Source organism: Bubalus kerabau, chromosome 7 (genome assembly GCF_029407905.1).
Source record: "Bubalus kerabau isolate K-KA32 ecotype Philippines breed swamp buffalo chromosome 7, PCC_UOA_SB_1v2, whole genome shotgun sequence".
In the NCBI taxonomy this organism is placed as follows: domain Eukaryota; kingdom Metazoa; phylum Chordata; class Mammalia; order Artiodactyla; family Bovidae; genus Bubalus; species Bubalus kerabau.
The window spans coordinates 119,653,810-119,671,755 of record NC_073630.1 but is presented as its reverse complement, the minus strand read 5'-3'; the positions used below and the strand labels follow the sequence as shown (position 1 = coordinate 119,671,755).

The 17,946-nt window shown below is 51.7% G+C and overlaps 1 protein-coding gene across 3 annotated transcripts in view; it reads left to right on the top strand.

The window, feature by feature from the left end:
• The window catches only part of HTT (huntingtin), a 127,693-nt gene that overhangs the window by 91,186 nt on the left and 18,561 nt on the right, over positions 1 to 17,946 (top strand). For 2 of the 3 annotated variants that reach the window (XM_055589236.1, XM_055589235.1), the window contains 7 exons: positions 5,570 to 5,774; positions 11,966 to 12,107; positions 13,585 to 13,764; positions 14,107 to 14,283; positions 14,567 to 14,643; positions 15,690 to 15,828; positions 16,736 to 16,858. In XM_055589236.1, the coding sequence (XP_055445211.1) occupies positions 5,570 to 5,774; positions 11,966 to 12,107; positions 13,585 to 13,764; positions 14,107 to 14,283; positions 14,567 to 14,643; positions 15,690 to 15,828; positions 16,736 to 16,858 (1,043 nt within the window). The remainder of the gene's footprint in view (positions 1 to 5,569; positions 5,775 to 11,965; positions 12,108 to 13,584; positions 13,765 to 14,106; positions 14,284 to 14,566; positions 14,644 to 15,689; positions 15,829 to 16,735; positions 16,859 to 17,946) is intronic. The other variant, XM_055589237.1, reaches the window with a different exon arrangement.

Here is a 17,946-nt window from a genome sequence, read left to right as displayed (position 1 = left end):
GAAAGCTCGGCCCAGGCCCGCAGCACATCTGGAAGTGTGGGAGTGGGTGCTCTTTGGGTGGCGGCGTCCAGTGCGCTTCATTCTGTGGCCACGTTGCCTATTTCCGTGTCTCAGCTCTTCCTGTGCTGGCTCTGTTGTCTGGTGGGCTCCTTCCCCATGGCAGAAGGGAGGGCCTCTGACTTGTGGTCTCAGGGCTGCATGAGTCCGGCCACCCTGGGCCTGCTGAGAGGTTGGACAGCCTTCCTTTGCGGGAGGGGGTTACTTTCCAGTAGCACGGGGAGAAAAGCTGAGACAAACCTAGATGGCGTGTTAAAACACAGAGGTGTTATTTTGCCGACAAAGGTCCCTATAGTCAAAGCTGTGGTTTTTCCAGTGGTCACGTATGGATGTGAGAGTTGAACCATAAAGAAAGTTGAGTGCCGAAGAATGATGCTTTTGAACTGTGGTGTTGGAGAAGACTCTTAAGAGTCCCTTGGACTGCAAGGAGATCAAACCAGTCCATCCTAAAGGAAATCAACCCTGAATATTCATTGGAAGAACTGATGTTGAAGCTAAAACTCCAATACTTTGGCCACCCGATGTGAAGAACTGACTCATTGGAAAAGACCCTGTTGCTGGGAAAGATTAAGGGCAGGAGGAGAAGGGGTGACAGAGGATGAGATGGCTGGAGGGCATCACCGACTCAGTGGACATGAGTTTGAGCAGGCTCCGGGAGAGGGTGAAGGACAGGGAGGCCTGGCGTGCTGCAGTTACGGGGCTGCAAAGGGCTGGACACGATTTAGCAACTGAACAACATATGACAGTGAGCGAGGGAAGCAGAGTGGACAGAGTACCTGAGGGTCTGCTGCAGGCGATGAAAGCGCGTCAGGGTGAGCTCGGAGGCAATCACCAGACCTGAAGCAGAGCGATGAGAAGTTGCCTTCAGAGGGATGTGGCAGGGCACCTGTAGAATCAAATCCTCCTGTGTTACGAGATTTTTAATTTGCATCAAAGTGATATTGAAAGGGTGTTGTTGAATCACGCGAAGACACCGGGGTTCTTGGCCCCCGGAGGAGAAGAATTCAATCCGGGGCCAGAGATGAGGCTTGATCGCTCAGAGCTTTTGTGTAATAAAGTTGTATTAAAGTATAAAGGAGATAGAAAAAGCTTCTGACATAGGCATCAGAAGAGGGCAGAAAGAGTACCCGCTTGCTAGTGTTAACAATGAAGTTATATACTCCAAAGAATGTCTGGAGGTTGTAAGGACCTCCCATAATTTACATTTTAAGATAACAGAAGGTTGAATCCAAAGCCTGTCCTTAGGCAGGATACATTATTGTTATATAATCCTAAGGAATGTGGAGAAAGAAAAAAAGTTTGTCCTTTCTTCCTCCTTGAGAATTCCAGACCCCTCTCTCCTTGGGGACCCCTAGACTCCCTATCAACCTGCCTAGGAACTGACTCTCTCAATATATACACACAAGTTCAAATCCTACTCGTGTATATATCACCTTAATGCAATTAAAGCACACACACAGATACGTACCATTAAAGCAGAAGGTCATTACCATCGGAGGCCTTTATTCGCTTAGTAAAGAGGTGCCGAGTCACCCCCCGCCGGCCGGGCCCGGGTGTGCGGTGGTCAGTAGAGCTGATGTGATTCCCGCCTTTGCGGCTGTCAGTCTTGCGAGTCAGACGGTACACAGAGATGCCGCCGCGGGTCCTGACGTCTCCTGATCAGGAAACAAGACAGTGGCAGGCAGCACGGGGCGGGCTTTCCTCACCAACTGCAGAGCTGAGGCCTGGGGGAGAAGGAGCTGGCGCTTTGGAGAGAGTTCCTGAGAGCGGCCAGGGCCATAGGGCCTGGGAGGCTGCGGGACCTAGAGTGATGGGGCCGGATGCCTCCTCAGCTGCGCCGCATGACTGCAGGCACCCTCGGCCCTGGGGTGTGGCCAGAGTTTGTGATAGTGGGCTATAGCTTCAAGCCACCTTATTTACTTAACACGGAAACAGTTTTCTTTCTGAGGATCTTCCAATTTATGCCCCACCAACCCACCACTGTAAGTGTGAAGTTGAGAGGATAATTAAGCCATTGAATCAGTTGTTATTAGCATGTTGGTCACTTTCATATTTGGCCATCATTTGGTGCGGATCTGACCCCAGTTCACATCAGGGGCTGCTTTCCACCTTCTTTGGTAAGAGCGGTACGTTCTGCAGCCTTCGCCACACCCAGGGATTTCTGTGCACCCAGGGATTTCACGGTGCTCGCTCCCCTGCTGTTCTAACCGTCCTCCTTTCCTCAGAGACCAGGGAGGACACTTTTGTGTCTGCTGCAGGGCCGCCCAGCCCGCTTCCTGCGGTGTGCACGTGTTCTGTGTCTGTGCTAACCCAGCTACTCCTGCTTGCATGTGGCCCATGGGCTCTGGAAGTGTGACTGCCGTGGCTGAAGCACTTGTATTTGATCTAATTTTGGTTAAATTTGAACAGCCACGTGTGGAGTGGGGCGTGAGCGGCTATGCTCTGCTCAGGAGCCCTGGCCAGGCGATGAGGCACCTGGGCTTTGCAGCTCATGTCTTTGGAGATTGTTCAGTTGGTCCTTACTGTTCCTTATTCAGGCACTCAGTTGTGTCCGACTGTGACTCCATGGACTGCAGCACACCAGGCCTCCCGGTCCATCACCATCTATCGGAGCCTGTTCAGACGAGTCCACTGAGTCGATGATGCCCTCCAACCGTCCCATCCTCTTTCGTCCCCTTCTCCTTCTGCCTTCAATCTTTCCCAGCATCAGGGTCTTTTGCAATGAGTCCATTCTTCATATCAGTTCTTCACATGGCCAAAGTATTGGAGTTTCAGCTTCAGCATCAGTCCTTCTAATGAACTGGTTTGATCTCCTTGCAGTCCAAGGGATTCTCAAAAGTCTTCTCCAACACCGTAGTTCAAAAGCATCAATTCTTTGGCGCTCAGCCTTCTTTATGGTCCAGCTCTCACATCCATACAGGGCTACTGGAGAAACAATAGCTTTGACTAGGTGGATCTTTGTCAGCAAAGTAATGTCTCTGCTTTTTAATATGCTGTCTAGGTTTGTCATTAGCTTTTCTTCCAAGGAGCAAGTGTCTTTTAATTTCATGGCTGCAGTCACCATCTGCACTGATTTTGGAGCCCAAGGAAATAAAGTCTCTCTCTGTTTCCATTTTCCCCCCATCTTTGCCATGAAGTGATGGGACCGGATGCCATGAAGTGATGGGACCGGATGCCATGATCTTAGATTTTTGAATGTTGAATTTTAAGCCAGCTTTTTCACTCTCCTCTTTCAGCTTCATCAAGAAGCTCTTTAGTTCCTCTTCACTTTCTGCCATAAGAGTGGTGTCATTTGCATATCTGAGGTTATTGACCTTTCTCCAGGCATTTCGCATGATGTACTCTGCATCATCATTTAGGACTTGAAATAGCTCAACTGGAATTCCATCACCTCCACTAGCTTTGTTCGTAGTGATGCTTCCTAAGGGCACTTGACTTTGCATTCTAAGATGTCTGGCTCTAGGTGAGTGATCACACTATCATGGTTATTTGGGTCATCAGGATCTTTTTTGTGTAGTTTTTCTGTGTGTTCTTGCCACCTCTTCTTAGTATCTTTTGTTTTCATTAGGTTCATAACAATTCTGTTCTTTATTGAGCCCATCTTTGCATGAAATGTTCCCTTGGTATCTCTAATTTTCTTGAGGAGATCTCTAGTCTTTCCCATTCTATTGTTTTCCTCTATTTCCTTGCACTGATCACTGAGGAAGGCTTTCTTATCTCGCCTTGCTATTCCGTGTAGTTTTTCTGTGTGTTCTTGCCACCTCTTCTTAGTATCTTTTGTTTTCATTAGGTTCATAACAATTCTGTTCTTTATTGAGCCCATCTTTGCACGAAATGTTCCCTTGGTATCTCTAATTTTCTTGAGGAGATCTCTAGTCTTTCCCATTCTATTGTTTTCCTCTATTTCCTTGCACTGATCACTGAGGAAGGCTTTCTTATCTCGCCTTGCTATTCTTTGGAACTTGCCATTCAAATGGGTATATCTTTCCTTTTCTCCTTTGCCTTTCGCTTCTCTTCTTTTCTCAGCTATCTGTAAGGCCTCCTCAGACAGCCGTTTTGCCTTTTTGCCTTTTTTTTTCTTGGGGATGGTTTTGATCACCGTGTAATGTCGGTATTTGTAAATAAGCGGTGATGGGTGTGTATCAAGGTCTTGTTTCTAGCTCATCGTGTATTTCGACGCCATTTCTTTTAAGCACACTAGGGGGCAGAATTTCTGTGTGATTGGTTTTGAGATAAAATTAAATCATTATGTACTTTTGTATAAATAAGTTGCCTTTAGCATCTAAAGTTGGTAATTTTTGTTTTTGCATTGCTTAAACAATGACAATAATTACACCCTGCACTGAAAATTGAGACCTTTGAATTTGCCCATTTCAGGTGTTATTTCTTAAAATAGGAACCAGTCTGAGTAACGGCCTTGTGTTTTCACTTTGTTACCCCTCGTGTTGGAGGAGGGGAGTGAACCCCACAGTCGTTGGCCTGTGTCGGATTCCATCTGGCGCAAACAGACAAGAAGGCACCTGGTCTCCACTTTACAGACGCTAGGAAACCGGCTGCCCAGATGGAAGCAGGGGGAGCCGGCAGCAGGCTGACAGTGTCCATCACTTTGCCACGGGCAGGGCTGGGTCTGGCCTGTGGCCACCGTGAGGCTCCCTGCTGCTCACAGTGTCGTCCAGTTGCCCCGTCGCCTGCCCTTTCCCACCGCCCTCCAGATGCCTGCCCAGCTGCGGGCAGCATTCCTGCCCCCTTGCTGCCTTCCTGCAGGCCCAGCTCACTTCCCAGTGTTTTCAAAAGGGCCTGTGTTCCCCTGTATGTGTGGGCCAAAGCAGCATTTGTACTTTGTGGAGAAAGTCGTGTCCTCGCGTCCCTGGGGCGTGTGGAGCTGGCTTCGTGTCCATCTCGAGGTGGGCTAGAAGGAAACAGGAATCTGCTCTCCCCTGGGGGAGAGCTTCCGGGCCCTGAGGAGGACGATGTGGGGAAGCTGGAGCAGAGCCTGCCTGGGTCTGCTGCTGACGTGCGGGGCTAAGCATAGATGCCTGCCTGCCTGGCCACCCAACCCGGGTGGTCGTGCCATGGTGGGCGTGGGGGCCACCCGGCCCTCAGCTCGCTGGAGCCTGCAGGACGGCCGCGCCCTGCCCGCCCGCAGGGCTGTGGCTCGGGCTGTCCTGGCTGCAGTGACCTGACTGCAGGCCGCGTAGGGGCTGCTGCCCTTTTTGTGGGGCTGTGTCCACTGTCGGCACCAGCGAGGCTTCCTGCTCGCAGCCCCTGGAGAGCCTGGTCTCCTTGGGGAGGAGGGGACGGTGGGTCGCCCGCTTCCGTGGCTGCTCAGTTAAGGAGGCCAGTTGTCAGGCTGGAGTTTCCGAAGTGCCAGGTGCCCTGAGCGTGAGACTGTAGGAAGGAGCCCCGCGTGTGCCCCTTTGGTGTAAGAGCTTCACGTGGCCGTGACGCGTTGGGCCGCGAGGAGCAGCACAGACGTGTCCCTGTAATCCGCTCTGTTCCGGGTTGTTTCCAGGGATGTTCCGGAGGATCACCGCAGCTGCCTCGAGGCTCCTGAGGGACGGCGCGGACGGCGGCTTCTACGGCCTGGAGAGCCTGAACGCGTGGGTGCGCTCCATGGTCCCCACGCATCCGGCCCTGGTGCTGCTCTGGTGTCAGATCCTGCTGCTCGTCAGCCACACCGACTACCGCTGGTGGGCAGAGGTGCAGCAGACCCCCAAGTACGTGCGCTCTCCCCCCGGCAGGCCCGCCCGGCTCCTGTGCGCAGCTCGCAGCGGCCGGAGCTCGGCCCGGTCTTCCCGAGGCGTTGAAAGGTTCTGCTCCCATGCCTCTTTCTTTCCTGGACACCATTGCAGGGAAATGTGGTTTGACTGCAGGCATTCAAAACAGCCGCTGCTTTTCACACGTGACTTCCCTGGCAAGCTCTTTGACACCGTTCCATCTTATGGGCCATTCTTGTCCTGTGTCCCTCCTGCTGGGTTCTTGTTCTTAAATTGGTTCCAGAGCCAGAAATGTTGCAACATCCTAACTTTGTTGTAAGTTAAATGTGGTTCTGGTTATTCTTAGATAATGCAGTCATTATTTAGCCGCGTTTCAAAACTACCTTATTTTTTGTCATTCAGAAAGACTTACGAAGTATGTGATCGTGGGTGGCCCTCTTTTTGTAAAAAGTTTCCAGGTGTGACTCTGATTTTAGGCTCCTCTTGCCCAGCCGTGTGTGCGTATGTGGAGATAAAAGCTTTGATCACCGCCCCTCCACACCCCCGCCCCAAACTGAGTCCCCAGGGCAGTGTTTCTGGAAGACTCAAGAGTCCCCCAGGAGAGAAAGCTCTGGAAACAGGAGGCTGCAGGGCCGAGGTCAGCCCCTGTCTGCTCGGCGCGAGGATGTGCCGGCGGGCCGCGCTCTCAGGTGCCGGCCCGCTCTGTGCTGTGTGCCGTGGGGTGTGCGGAGGAGGAGTCAGTGTTTCCGGCCCTCCGCACGCTCACGGCGAGCTGGGGGAGCAGAGCAGTGAGTGTCTGACCTGCTTAGAGGACAGTTTAAGCCCGCATGGTGGCTTCTGTGCCGTGAAAGTCAGGAACGGAAAGTCAGAGTGTCTTGCTTGAGAGCTTCTTCGCTGTGCGTGTGAATCGCCTGGGGGGCTCGTTCAGATCAGATTCAGTTCACCCAGAGAGCAGGGCCCGGGACTCTGCATTTCTACCCGGCTCCTGGGGCTGCCAGTGTCTGGTCTGAGGGGCCTGCTCTGCACACCGAGGCCCCGTGGTGGGTGCTGTCTCCCTTCTGTCCACCTGCCTAGCACCTGCGGGTCCTCACAGCTAGCTCAGGCCCCGTCCCACCTAGTCCTGCCTGGTATGACGGGGAGGACGTGGTGAGGCTCCCCAGACTCGTCCTGGGGTGATGGCAAGAACACCAGAGTCTGGCACCCCAACTCCTGAGTATCCGGCTGTCAGGTCCAACAGTGGGCGTGGTCCTTGGAACAAGCCCTCGTTGCTCTGTGCTTTTGGTTATAAGCAGTTTTTAGGGGAGACACCTGCCGAGGCATTTAGGGGTGCAGTCTCTTGACCTGCAGATGACTCTTAAATGGTGCAGGCCCCCAAAACTACATGTGTATGTGTAGAGTGTGTGCGTGTTTAGAGTGAGTGTGTGTGTGTGCGTGTGTGCCTGAGCACAAAAGTGGCGACTTACTAGTAGTTGAATCTAGCTGAAGAGTATGTGACTGTTAATTGAGTTATTCTTTCAGTTTTTCTGTTGGCTTGGAAATTTTCAAAATAGAAGTGAAGGAAAAAAGATGGGTGAGGGCCTTTAGAGAGCAGCTCCAAACAGTGGTCAGGGTAGGTCTGCTCTGGAGGGAAGCAGAGTAATAGGAAATGGGGACACGAGAGAGTTTCCTGGTGAGAGGTCGAAGGGCGTGGGCCACCCCTTATGATACAGAGCGTTATCTAGAGTTAGTGAGCGCGGATGGGCTTTGAGGCACAGACCTCAGGTTTGTGATACTGATTTAGTTTTTGCCAGATTTTTACAATTGAACTTAAATTTTCCTGATTTCTCTCCATATATCAGCAGATACAGGAAGGCCGTCCATCCTGGGTTCTTAGCTCAGTCATCGCTTCCTCAGGAAAGCTTCTTGATTTCTCTTTGACTGGTGAAATCTCACACCATCTGCTCTCACTCCAGCCTTTGCCTCCTTTTTCTGGCAGGTGTTGAAACTGTAATTTGATATTTATTTGAGTGACCATTTGGTTTCCATGTCTCTCTCCCTTGAGAATGTTATCCCACAAGGGCCCTCATTGTATTCCCAGCACTAACATGAGTTAGTGGTTTAATTACCCTGATGCAGCAGCAGCGGCAAAGTGCTTTTACGTATATAGCTCCAAGCGCCAGGTATTGTTCTAAGGGCTTCCTGTTATAATAAGTTATTAAAATCTCTAGTACTGCATGTATATTACAGATGAGGAAGCTTCTTTCCCCAGAGAAGTACAGTAAGTTGCCTGCGGTCACAGGGTAGCACACGCGTGTGCATGCGTGACCCACGTGTGTATTCTCACCTGTTACAGCTGAAGCTGCCGCAGCAGCGTGCGCTCACTGCTCGGCTCTCTGTCTGCTGTTCACTGGTCTCTGGGTTTAGGTCAGTGCCGTGGTGTTTTGATTACTGTAGGTTTGGAGCGTAGTTTGAAATCAGGGAGCATGATACCTCCAGTTTTGTTCTTCTTTCTCAAGCTTGTGTTGGCTCTTCAGAGTCTTTTACAGGTTCTGCGTGAATTTTGGAATTTTTTGTTCAAGTTCTGTGAAAAGTGCCACTGGAATTTGCATAGGGACTGCAATGAATGGATAGATTGCTTTGTGTGTTACAGGCATTTTAACAATATTGTTGTTGTTTAGTCATTCAGTTGTGTCCAACTCTATGGGACCCCCATGGACTGTAGTCCTCCAGGCTCTCTGTCCATGGGCTTTCCCAGGCAGGAATACTGGAGTGGGTTGCCATTTCTTTTTCCAGGGGATATTTCCGACTTAGGGCTTGAACCTGCGTCTCCTGCCTTGCACGTGGGTTCTTTCCTCTGAGCTGCCTGGGAAGCACTCTAACAGTATTAATTCTGCTGATCCGTGAGCAAGAAATACCTTTCCACTCGTTTGTGTCTTCTTTAGCTTCTTTCATCAGTGTCTCAAAGCTTCACCTCCTTGGTTAAATGTGTTCCTATTTTATTATTTTTAATGAAATTGTTAATGGGGCTTCATTGATTTCTCTGATAGTTTGTTATTAGTGTATAAAAATGCCACAGATTTCTGTATACAGTAAGTCCCCTACATACAGGCCTTGGAGTTGTGAGCTTTCAAAGATGCAAACGTGCGTTCACGTGTCCAGTCACGCAAGGCCCACGTGTCTGGCGTACAACGTCGCCTGCGTGCGTCGTCCACAGACGGCTGTGCTTTTGGGCACTGTGTGCTGCTGCGTAGGGTCCAGTGGTATAGGGTCTTGATTTCAAGACCAGGATATCGTCTGCGATGAGACCAGAAAAGCTACTACCCAGACATCACTGCATTGTTTTTTTTTAAAGGAGTAGATATAATTGAATCCAGCAAGGAACTGGAGCCTGTGCCATCCACATCAGGATGAGTGAAACTCCATCCGCCCTCTGTCTCCTCTTGCTGATGATCCTTCCGCCCTACCATCTCCCACCCACCTCCCTTTCCAGTCACTTTTCTTGCCTGTTCACTCAGGGCCAACCCCTGTGTGTCAGCGGTTGTACTCTACTTTTCAAGGCACTATACCGTAGGATTTATTTTTGGTATGTTTTTTAATGTGTTATTTGTGTGAAGGGTATTTATAAGCCTATTACAATACAGTGGGCTTCCAGAGCTGATTGTGTTAGTTGGACTTAGGAATGCACCCTTAGAACAGAACTCACTCGTACATAGGGGACTTACTGTATTGCTTTTGTATGCTGAAGCTTTACTGAGCTCATTGTTTTCTGACAGGTTCTTAGTGGGCGCCTCAGGCTTCTACGTGCACTGTCACGCCACTTGCAAGCACTGAAAGCCAGACTTCCTTCTGACTTGAATGCCTTTTCTTTCTTTTTCTTGCTTAATTGTTATGGCTAGGACGTCCAGTACTGTGTTGAATAAAGGTGGTGAGAGCGGGCACCCTTGTCTTATTCCTGGTCTTAGAGGAAGAGCTTTCAGCTCTTCACCATTGACTATGATGTTCGCTGCAGGCTTGTCATATATGGCCTTTATTATGTTGATGGATGGTCTCTCTGGACCCATTTTACTGAGAGTTTTTTTATCATAAATAAATGTTGAACTTTGTTAAGTGCTGCTTCTGCATCCGTTGAGATCATTTTTTTTTATTTTTCGTTTTGTTAACATGATGTATTGGTCGATTTACAGATGTTGAACCGTCCTTGGCATCTCTAGGTAAACGCCACTTGTCACCATATGGGGCCTCTCTAATGTCCTGCTGCGTTCGGTTTGCTGTACCCTGTCGAGGGTGTTTGCATCCGTCTTCATCAGGGTATTGCCGTGTGATTTTCCTTCCTGGTGGTGTCCTTGTCTGGTTGTTGTGACGCATGTCCATTTCCAAAAGATGAAAGTGAATTACTAGAGTTTGGGATACAGAGTAGTACAAGCCATTATTTTTCTTTTACACATATACTCTGCAGATATAGCACTGCTTCATCAGATTGTCACCAAGGCTCTGTACACAGCCCAGCACACGCCGGCTCTCAGATGAGCCCGGGCCCCCAGGCCGTGCGTCCTGCAAGTACCACGGCTGCCACAGTGGGGGCTGCTCTGCTCTGCTCCTTATTTGGGGGACTGCATCCTCATGGGCTTATCCTTTGCTTTCTACTGTCAGGTCGGCTGTTAAGGTCCTGCATATGCAGTCACCTTTTATTTGGGAAGATGGTTCACTATCAGTAGCTGGCAGCATCTGTCTTGGGCGCTTGCCCTCCTACAAACTGGGACCAAATTTGGGTTGACATTGGACCTTCTCTGTGTCCACCGCTAATATTTGAATTGCACATTCTCTGCTCCACCTTCAGAGGCTCTTTCCTTTACGGCTATACCGTGGCGGAACACAGTGTTACAGCTTGAATGCAGGTCATGTTGGGGCTGGCAGGAGGGCTGACTGAGTAAGGAAGGGTTTCTGTTGAGATATAATTTGCGGTGCAGTGAACATGCTCTTCTGTGCCCAGTGAGGTCAGGTCGCCCACCACAAGCAAGGTTTGGGACAGTGCCGTCACGGCAGGCGCTCCCGTGTCCGGAGCCGTCCTCCGTCCCCCGCACGCACTCGGTAACCGCGCTCCGTCTTCTGTCTCTGCGTGTAGCCTGTTGCAGAATGCCTTGTGAACGGAAGCCCGCGGTCTGTGCCCTGAGTCTGGCTTCTGTCACTTAGCTCAGCATATTTAAGGTTCATTCACTGTGTTGCACACATCAGAACTGGCTTCCTGTGATTGCTGCCTTGTTTCGCGTTGTATGCACGTCCACTTATCCATTCACTCGTTCAAAAACAGAAATGGTAATTCAAGTTTTGTTGTGTTTTTTTTTACCTGTAGAATTTTTTTATGCCAGTTCTTGTTCAAATGCTGAGGTGTTGGTAGGAAAAGTTGACATATTTTGGAATATTCTAGTCCTGATGTTGTCTCCATCTCTGCTAAGCCTTGGCCAATGAGGCGAGGGGCTTATCTTACTGACCCTCGAGTCAGTTTGCGAGCATGGCAACTGCTGCATTTTAAGAGTGGTGGCCAGGATTGAGAATCTCAGAGTCCGTGATCATTTATGCCTCATCACAGGCATATGATAAGCCTGTGCCTTAGTTCGTACGCCTTATCATAGGCAGATGACAAGCCTGTGATGATGCAGTCCCCCAAATAAGGACCAGAGCTGAGCAGACCCCACCTGTTTGTAATGGGAATTACGACGAGGTAAGAAGTAAACATGAACTGAAATAACCTTCGCTGGTGAAGAATTAATTTTGCAGAAAAGCTTTTAGTTGGGCTTCCATGATAACATGGACACTGCAGGTGTGTTTAGGCTGGCAACTGAAGACTGAAACGTGGGCGTGGGGAGGTTTTCCTCTGGCTCCTGACCGCTTTCAGGGCCTTCCAGAAGCGGTAGCTGTGAGATCAGATGCCGCTGATGAGGTAAGAGCACTTCAGGGTGGAGTCGGCCTTCCAGTCAAGCAGTTTACTTTCCTGCCTGTTAAGTCTTCTCTTTTCTTTAGTTTTCCATGTGTGCTTTATCCCATAGCTCAGGAGTAGATCACTGAGAGTGGGTCTTACATCATTCTGGTGTGGCTGTATTTAAAGTAAACTGACTGCTTTAGAACTGGGATGGAGCAATAATCGTCTTCAGTGTTTTGAAAATAAGCCGCTGCCGCCTCAGAAACACCGTCAGAGCTTCTGTTGCTCCTTCTAGAAGACGCAGCCTGTCCAGCACAAAGTCGCTGAGTCCGGAGACATCTGGAGAGGACGAGGATCCGGACGTGGCTTCCAAGCTGGGGATGTGCAACAGAGAGATCGTGCGGAGAGGCGCCCTCATTCTCTTCTGCGACTACGTCGTAAGTGTGCAAATGCCGTGTGCAAATGCCGGCGGTGGCGGGGTCAGGGGTTCATGCGGCTAATGCCGCTCCAGACTGACTTCTGCCCTCCCGCCGTTCCGCCAGTGAAAAACTAAATTTGAATCCTGCTCCTAACTATAGTGAGAAGTCAGACTCGGAGTCTGGTCCCAGGCGTTGAGGTTCGTCTGCAGAAGGCTGGGTCAGCTGCCACTTGCTCAGCACCTGCAGCGCTGGGCGCCTTTGTTGCCTTCCGTGACAGCAGTAATGGAAGGAAACTACAAGTCTCACTGAGTGAGGTTCTGACTGAAATCTGTTTAAATCTGTGGAAAAGGCTTTCAGAAGTTAATTGCCGTGTTTTAAATAGATTCCTGTTTGAATGACATTCTTTTAAAATATGACTCTTTTAGTATATTTTTACCATAAAATTACAGTCATCTCTTGTTTAACACAGAAAATTTGCAAAAGCCAAATAAGTAAACAGAAGAAAATTAAGCCTTAATGGTAACTACTCAGAGAGGACCCGACGTTCCACCTCGTTGACGTTTGATCCATTCTCCGGGTGGACGGGAACACGGCCCGCCTCCGGGGCAGACGTGACGCGCTCCCCTCCGCCCTCTGCAGAGCTTTTTCCTGCTATGATGGCAGTTTGTTAATACTTACACTTTGCTTTACATTCTTGTTGTTGAAGTAGTTTTGCTATCTTGTTCCACTTTTTAAAGTAATTTGGTATAATTATATAACAATGTTTTCACGGAACAGTAAGAAAAGTATTTATGTAAATAGTATCAAATTATCCCACATGAAAAGTATTAATCATTAACCCGATGGCAGAAAATGTATCTTGTTTTACAATTTCTGCCTAGGATCAGGAATTATAATGAAAGGCAACATACATATTTTAAAATGTGTATTTTTTATCTCCTTATAAATCTTACATGAAATATCTTCCCTTAAGGTTCATCGGATATGTAGGAATCATTCATATTTTAAATTCAGAAACTATCAAAACTGTGACAGTTAACAGGGAATTCTTTTTTTCCACTGACTTGTCACAAAGTTGGAGCAAGAGTAGTTGGCGAGTTCCCGTCAGGAGGCCGGACCGAGGCCCAGGGCAGAGGACGCAGGGTGCGCTCTGGCTGGAGCGCTGCCTGCCCTGGAGTCTCATGCGGCCGCCACTGCCCTGGGCGCCCCACGCCCCTCAGCCCTGGGGGCCGTGCTGCTGGGGTGCACATCCCTGGGGCCTAATGGAATGTCGCGGCCATGGTGTTTGGTTGTTGGGGCCGGGGTGGCGGGGGTCAGGCTCTGTGAAGTGTGTTTCAACCTCATCAGTATCGCTGTCCAGACGCTAGGCGTTTTCAGTGAGGGCTGCAGTCTGTCTGGAACCAGCTCTCTCCTCCCTGCCCATCCTGGCCTCTTCTGTGGCGTCGCTGTGTGTGTCCACTGGACAGTGGCCTCTCATTGCTGGCTTTGTCCTCAGTGCCAGAACCTGCATGATTCGGAGCACTTGACGTGGCTCATCGTGAACCACATTCAAGACTTGATCAACCTGTCCCACGAGCCTCCCGTGCAGGACTTCATCAGTGCCATCCACCGGAATTCCGCTGCCAGTGGCCTTTTCATCCAGGCAATTCAGTCTCGCTGTGAAAATCTTTCAACTGTAAGTCTCCTGGGTGCCGGCCGGTGCGCGTTTTCTCTGCCTGAAGAATGGAGCATTGGCATTTTTGGCTTCTCTTGCTGTGGAATGCGGGCCCGGGCATGCGGGATGCAGTGGTTGCAGCCCCCAGGCTCCAGAGCAGAGGCCCCAGAGTTTTAGTGCACGGGCTTTGTTGCTCCACTGCGTGTGGGATCCTCCCGGATCAGGGATCGAACCCGTGTCTCCTGTGTTGACAGATGGATTCTTCACCCCTGAGCTACCGGGGAAGCCCCCGTTGGTTTTTTAACCTATTCTTTCCACTGGGCAAACCCGCTGCCCTTGTCTCTCTCCTCCCTCACTCTGCAGCCCACCATGCTGAAGAGAACTCTCCAGTGCCTGGAAGGGATCCACCTGAGCCAGTCGGGTGCCGTGCTGATGCTGTACGTGGACAAGCTTTTGTGCACGCCATTCCGTGTGCTGGCTCGCATGGTCGACACCCTTGCTTGTCGCCGGGTGGAAATGCTTTTGGCCGCGAATTTACAGGTACTAGGAGATAACATTGTGGGTTGATTTTTACTGGAAACTTGGCAGGGCAGGTGAAGCTCTGGGCCGGCTCCTCCTCCGCAGGCGGCGTCTTCACGGCCCCGAGGGACGCGTGCAGCACGGCTGCGTCGGTCCTTCTTGTGTGTCCGACACTTGTGCTTCCTGTGCTTCCAGTCCCCCTCTGCTCCCGGGAGCCAGACGCAGCTCTCGTGTTTTGTAGATGAGTGCGGTGGTTCTGACGCCCTGTGCGTCACACACACTAACGTGGTCTTGTCTCCTCTAGAGCAGCACGGCCCAGCTGCCGGCGGAGGAGCTGATCCGGATCCAGGAGCACCTGCAGAGCAGCGGGTTAGCACAGAGGTAACGCTGGGCCGGGCTCCTCACCGCGGGTGTGGAGACAAGGGTTCGCAAGGGCACAGCCTCACAGGACGAGAGAGGGACGTGCATTCTAGGTGGCAGATGGGCCTTGAGAGAGCCTTCAAAATTACCTGGTCTCTTGTGTGCAGAGTGCAGACCCGCTCTGCCGTGTTAGTGCCCGTGGCTGAGAAGGGTGCGCATTGACATAGCCCTCGCTTACCGTCTGCTCTGAGTGGCAGTACCAGTGATCAGCTCTGTCTTAGGATTGAAACCTGTGATCCGATCACTGAGTGAGACAGCAGAGCTGAGACACGTTACCCAGAAGTGTGTTTGCAGCTTGTCAGCGTTCTCGCTCCATAGCAATCTGTCACCTCCTTTTGTCTGCAGAGCCTTAGAGGCCTTTATCTGAAATCCTGATGTCTATGACGTGAGTGTATTTCCATCACTGCAGAATAAAAGGGAGCTTTACCTTCTCTCCTGCGCTGGGTCAGTATGCTATGACCACAGTCTCAGGAGTAGCAGTTGATGGTCTAACTCGGAGGGACAGGACTTGCTGGGCAGTGTGTGGCCTCAGGTGACCTGTCAGCACGTGGAGTGGTTGACATTGTAGTCTGCATCAGAACTCTGTTCTCAAAACAAGTGATGGGAGGTCAGACTTTCTCTTTTCATCCCTAGATGAGGAAGAATAAAAATACCCTGTGCCAGATGAGGTGATCCATTTATGAAGTTAATGTAGATGGGTATAAATTGTGTATTGTGTGGAGACTGAGTGGGTTTGTGCCCTGGGGTCTTTCCTGGCCCGCTGTGGGCTCACGAGCAGCGCCCGTGTGGCGGGCACACTGTGTGTCCTGCGGCGCTGTTCGGTGTGAGTGAGCTTCCTGGAGAATGCTGACCGGCCGCGTCTCTGGAGGTTGCCCGTCAGCTGGGCCTGACTCTGCACCGTGACCTGTATGAGTGTTGAGGAGAAGCAGCTCTGCACAGTCTCAGGCACGTCTCATCTTGCTGGAAGAGCCTGTGTGGCTTCTAACCCACGTGTGATTGGCTTCCAGACACCAGAGGCTCTACTCCCTGCTGGACAGGCTTCGTCTCGCCACCGCACCAGGGTCACATGGCCCCACGCCCCCCGTCACGTCCCACCCCCTGGACGGGGATGGGCCCCTGGCACTGGAGGCAGTGAATCCTGACAAAGTAAGTGTCTGCGTGTTGACACCCAGCCCTTGGGTTGCTGGGGACTGCTGTCCGCCTAGGCCATGGGGCCGCTCAGGTGCCAGGCCCTCCTGGCACCCAGTGCAGCCCCCGAGGGCCCTCAGCCTGCCCTGATTCTTGCCCGCGGTGGGCACAGTTGCATCGGTGACAGGGCCGTGCAATCCAGCCCTGGCTTTTAGCAGGGGCCGAGGGTCGGGTGGTCGATGGAGAATTGGAACACGGTGTCTGTGGCCCACCCACCCGAGTTGTCTCCCCTGCTTAGGCCTGCTGACCTGCGCGTATCCACCCCTCACCCGTGGGCCCTGGCACCTTGTCCTGGGTTGGGAACCACTCACCTCAGAGCTGGGGCTCGTTTAGAGCCCTGGCAGAGCCTTGCTGCTCTCCTTTCCAGGAGAGAGTTCAGTTTAAATATGTCGTTGGACTCCAGAATCCAGCATCCCAAGCAGAGACTAGCGAGGCCCGGGCCGCAGTTCTCAGGCGTGACTTGTCCTCACTTCCACGGCGCTGGCCCTGGGGAGAGGGAGCAGAGCAGACGCCCAGAGGTGATGGGCGCAGTGTCCAGCAGGGCGGACAGAGGTGGGCCCGCTGCCCTCAGGGCACGGCTGAGGCTCGGGGACAGCGGCGCCTTCAGCAGATGAGGGGAGGCGGTGTGGACAGGTCACAAGTCTGCATCACTGCCCTCGTGGCCTCTCCCATAGGAGGGCCCGTGGGGTGGTGACGGCCAGCATCCGGTCTCACTGAGGGTTGGTCGTGGCCCGGGGACGGCCCAATGTGCTCGGGCCAGGCCGTGGGCGTGAGGGTCAGGCAGCGCAGAGACAGGCTGACGGTCAGCTTGCAGCCCCGAGAGCCCACATGGCTGCAGCCTGCCGTCTCCTTCCCTTCTGCCCAGGACTGGTACGTGCAGCTGGTGAAGGCCCAGTGCTGGACTCGGTCAGACTCTGCCCTGCTGGAAGGCGCAGAGCTGGTGAGCCGGATCCCCGCGGGCGACCTGGGCGCCTTCATGATGCACTCGGTACGGGGGCCAGGGACGCAGGGTCTGCGTCGCTTTCGTTGCTCATGCGGGCCTGCTCTGCTCCACTGTCGCATGACCTGCTTGCGGTGTGTAGCCGTCACCTTTGTGCCTTAAAGGCAGGGAACCTGATGCAGCGTGTGATCTCAGCCTCCTGTGTCTAACTCACCCTTTCATGCAGTTAAAGGAAATCAATTATAAGTGTTAGTCGCTCAGTCGTGTCCGACTCTTTGAGACCCCATGGACTGTAGTCCGCCTGGCTCCTCTGTCCATGGAATTCTCCAGGCAAGAATACTGGAGTGGGTTGCCATTCCCTTCTCCAGGGGATCTTGCCAACCTGGGGATCAAACTTGCATCTCTTGCGTCTCCTGTGTTGGCAGGTGGATTCCTTGCCACTAGCACCCCCTGGGAACCTGAAGGAAGCATGCTTCATTGACTTGCAGTGAGATCTGTTTGTCTCGCGCCCCTGACAGGCGGCAGCAGCATGGTGTTGCGGTGCATGATGGAGTAGACTCTGTGATGATGTTCTGGAAACTAGGAAGCCCCTCCCTGCATGCAGTGCATGCAGGGAGGCCCCCGCCTCATGAGGCGGCCTGCAGGCTGCTGTGTGGAGCTGGCCACAGCCCTGGCGGGTCCCTTCTCAGACCTCCTGGGACCAGCAGCTGATAAACCTTCAGGTGTCGTGGTGCTGCCTTGAGTAGACCAAGTGGGAGTGAAGTAGGGGCCCAGGGGACAGTCCAGGTGTGACACGGAGAGCCTCAGGGTGCAACCACGGAGCCGCGTGTTCCCAAGCACTGACCCTCCATCAGTGTGAAAATAAAAGCCCCGTGGAAAAAGAACAGGAGCATCAGTTTGCTAAAATCATTTAAAGAGCCATTCAGTGAAAGCTGATTTGCTGGTAAATGATAAGCTTACTTAATAACCGATTTATTGAATTTTCCAAATTTGCTAATTAGACTTTTACCAGCTTTAAAGAAAGTCTCAGCTTTAATGGCTGTACCAGAGGGCTCAGTTTTGGTCACTGGTGATGACACGCTGTTCTGAATGTTAATTAAAGATCGGCTGGAAGGATCCTTAAATGGCTTTCAAAA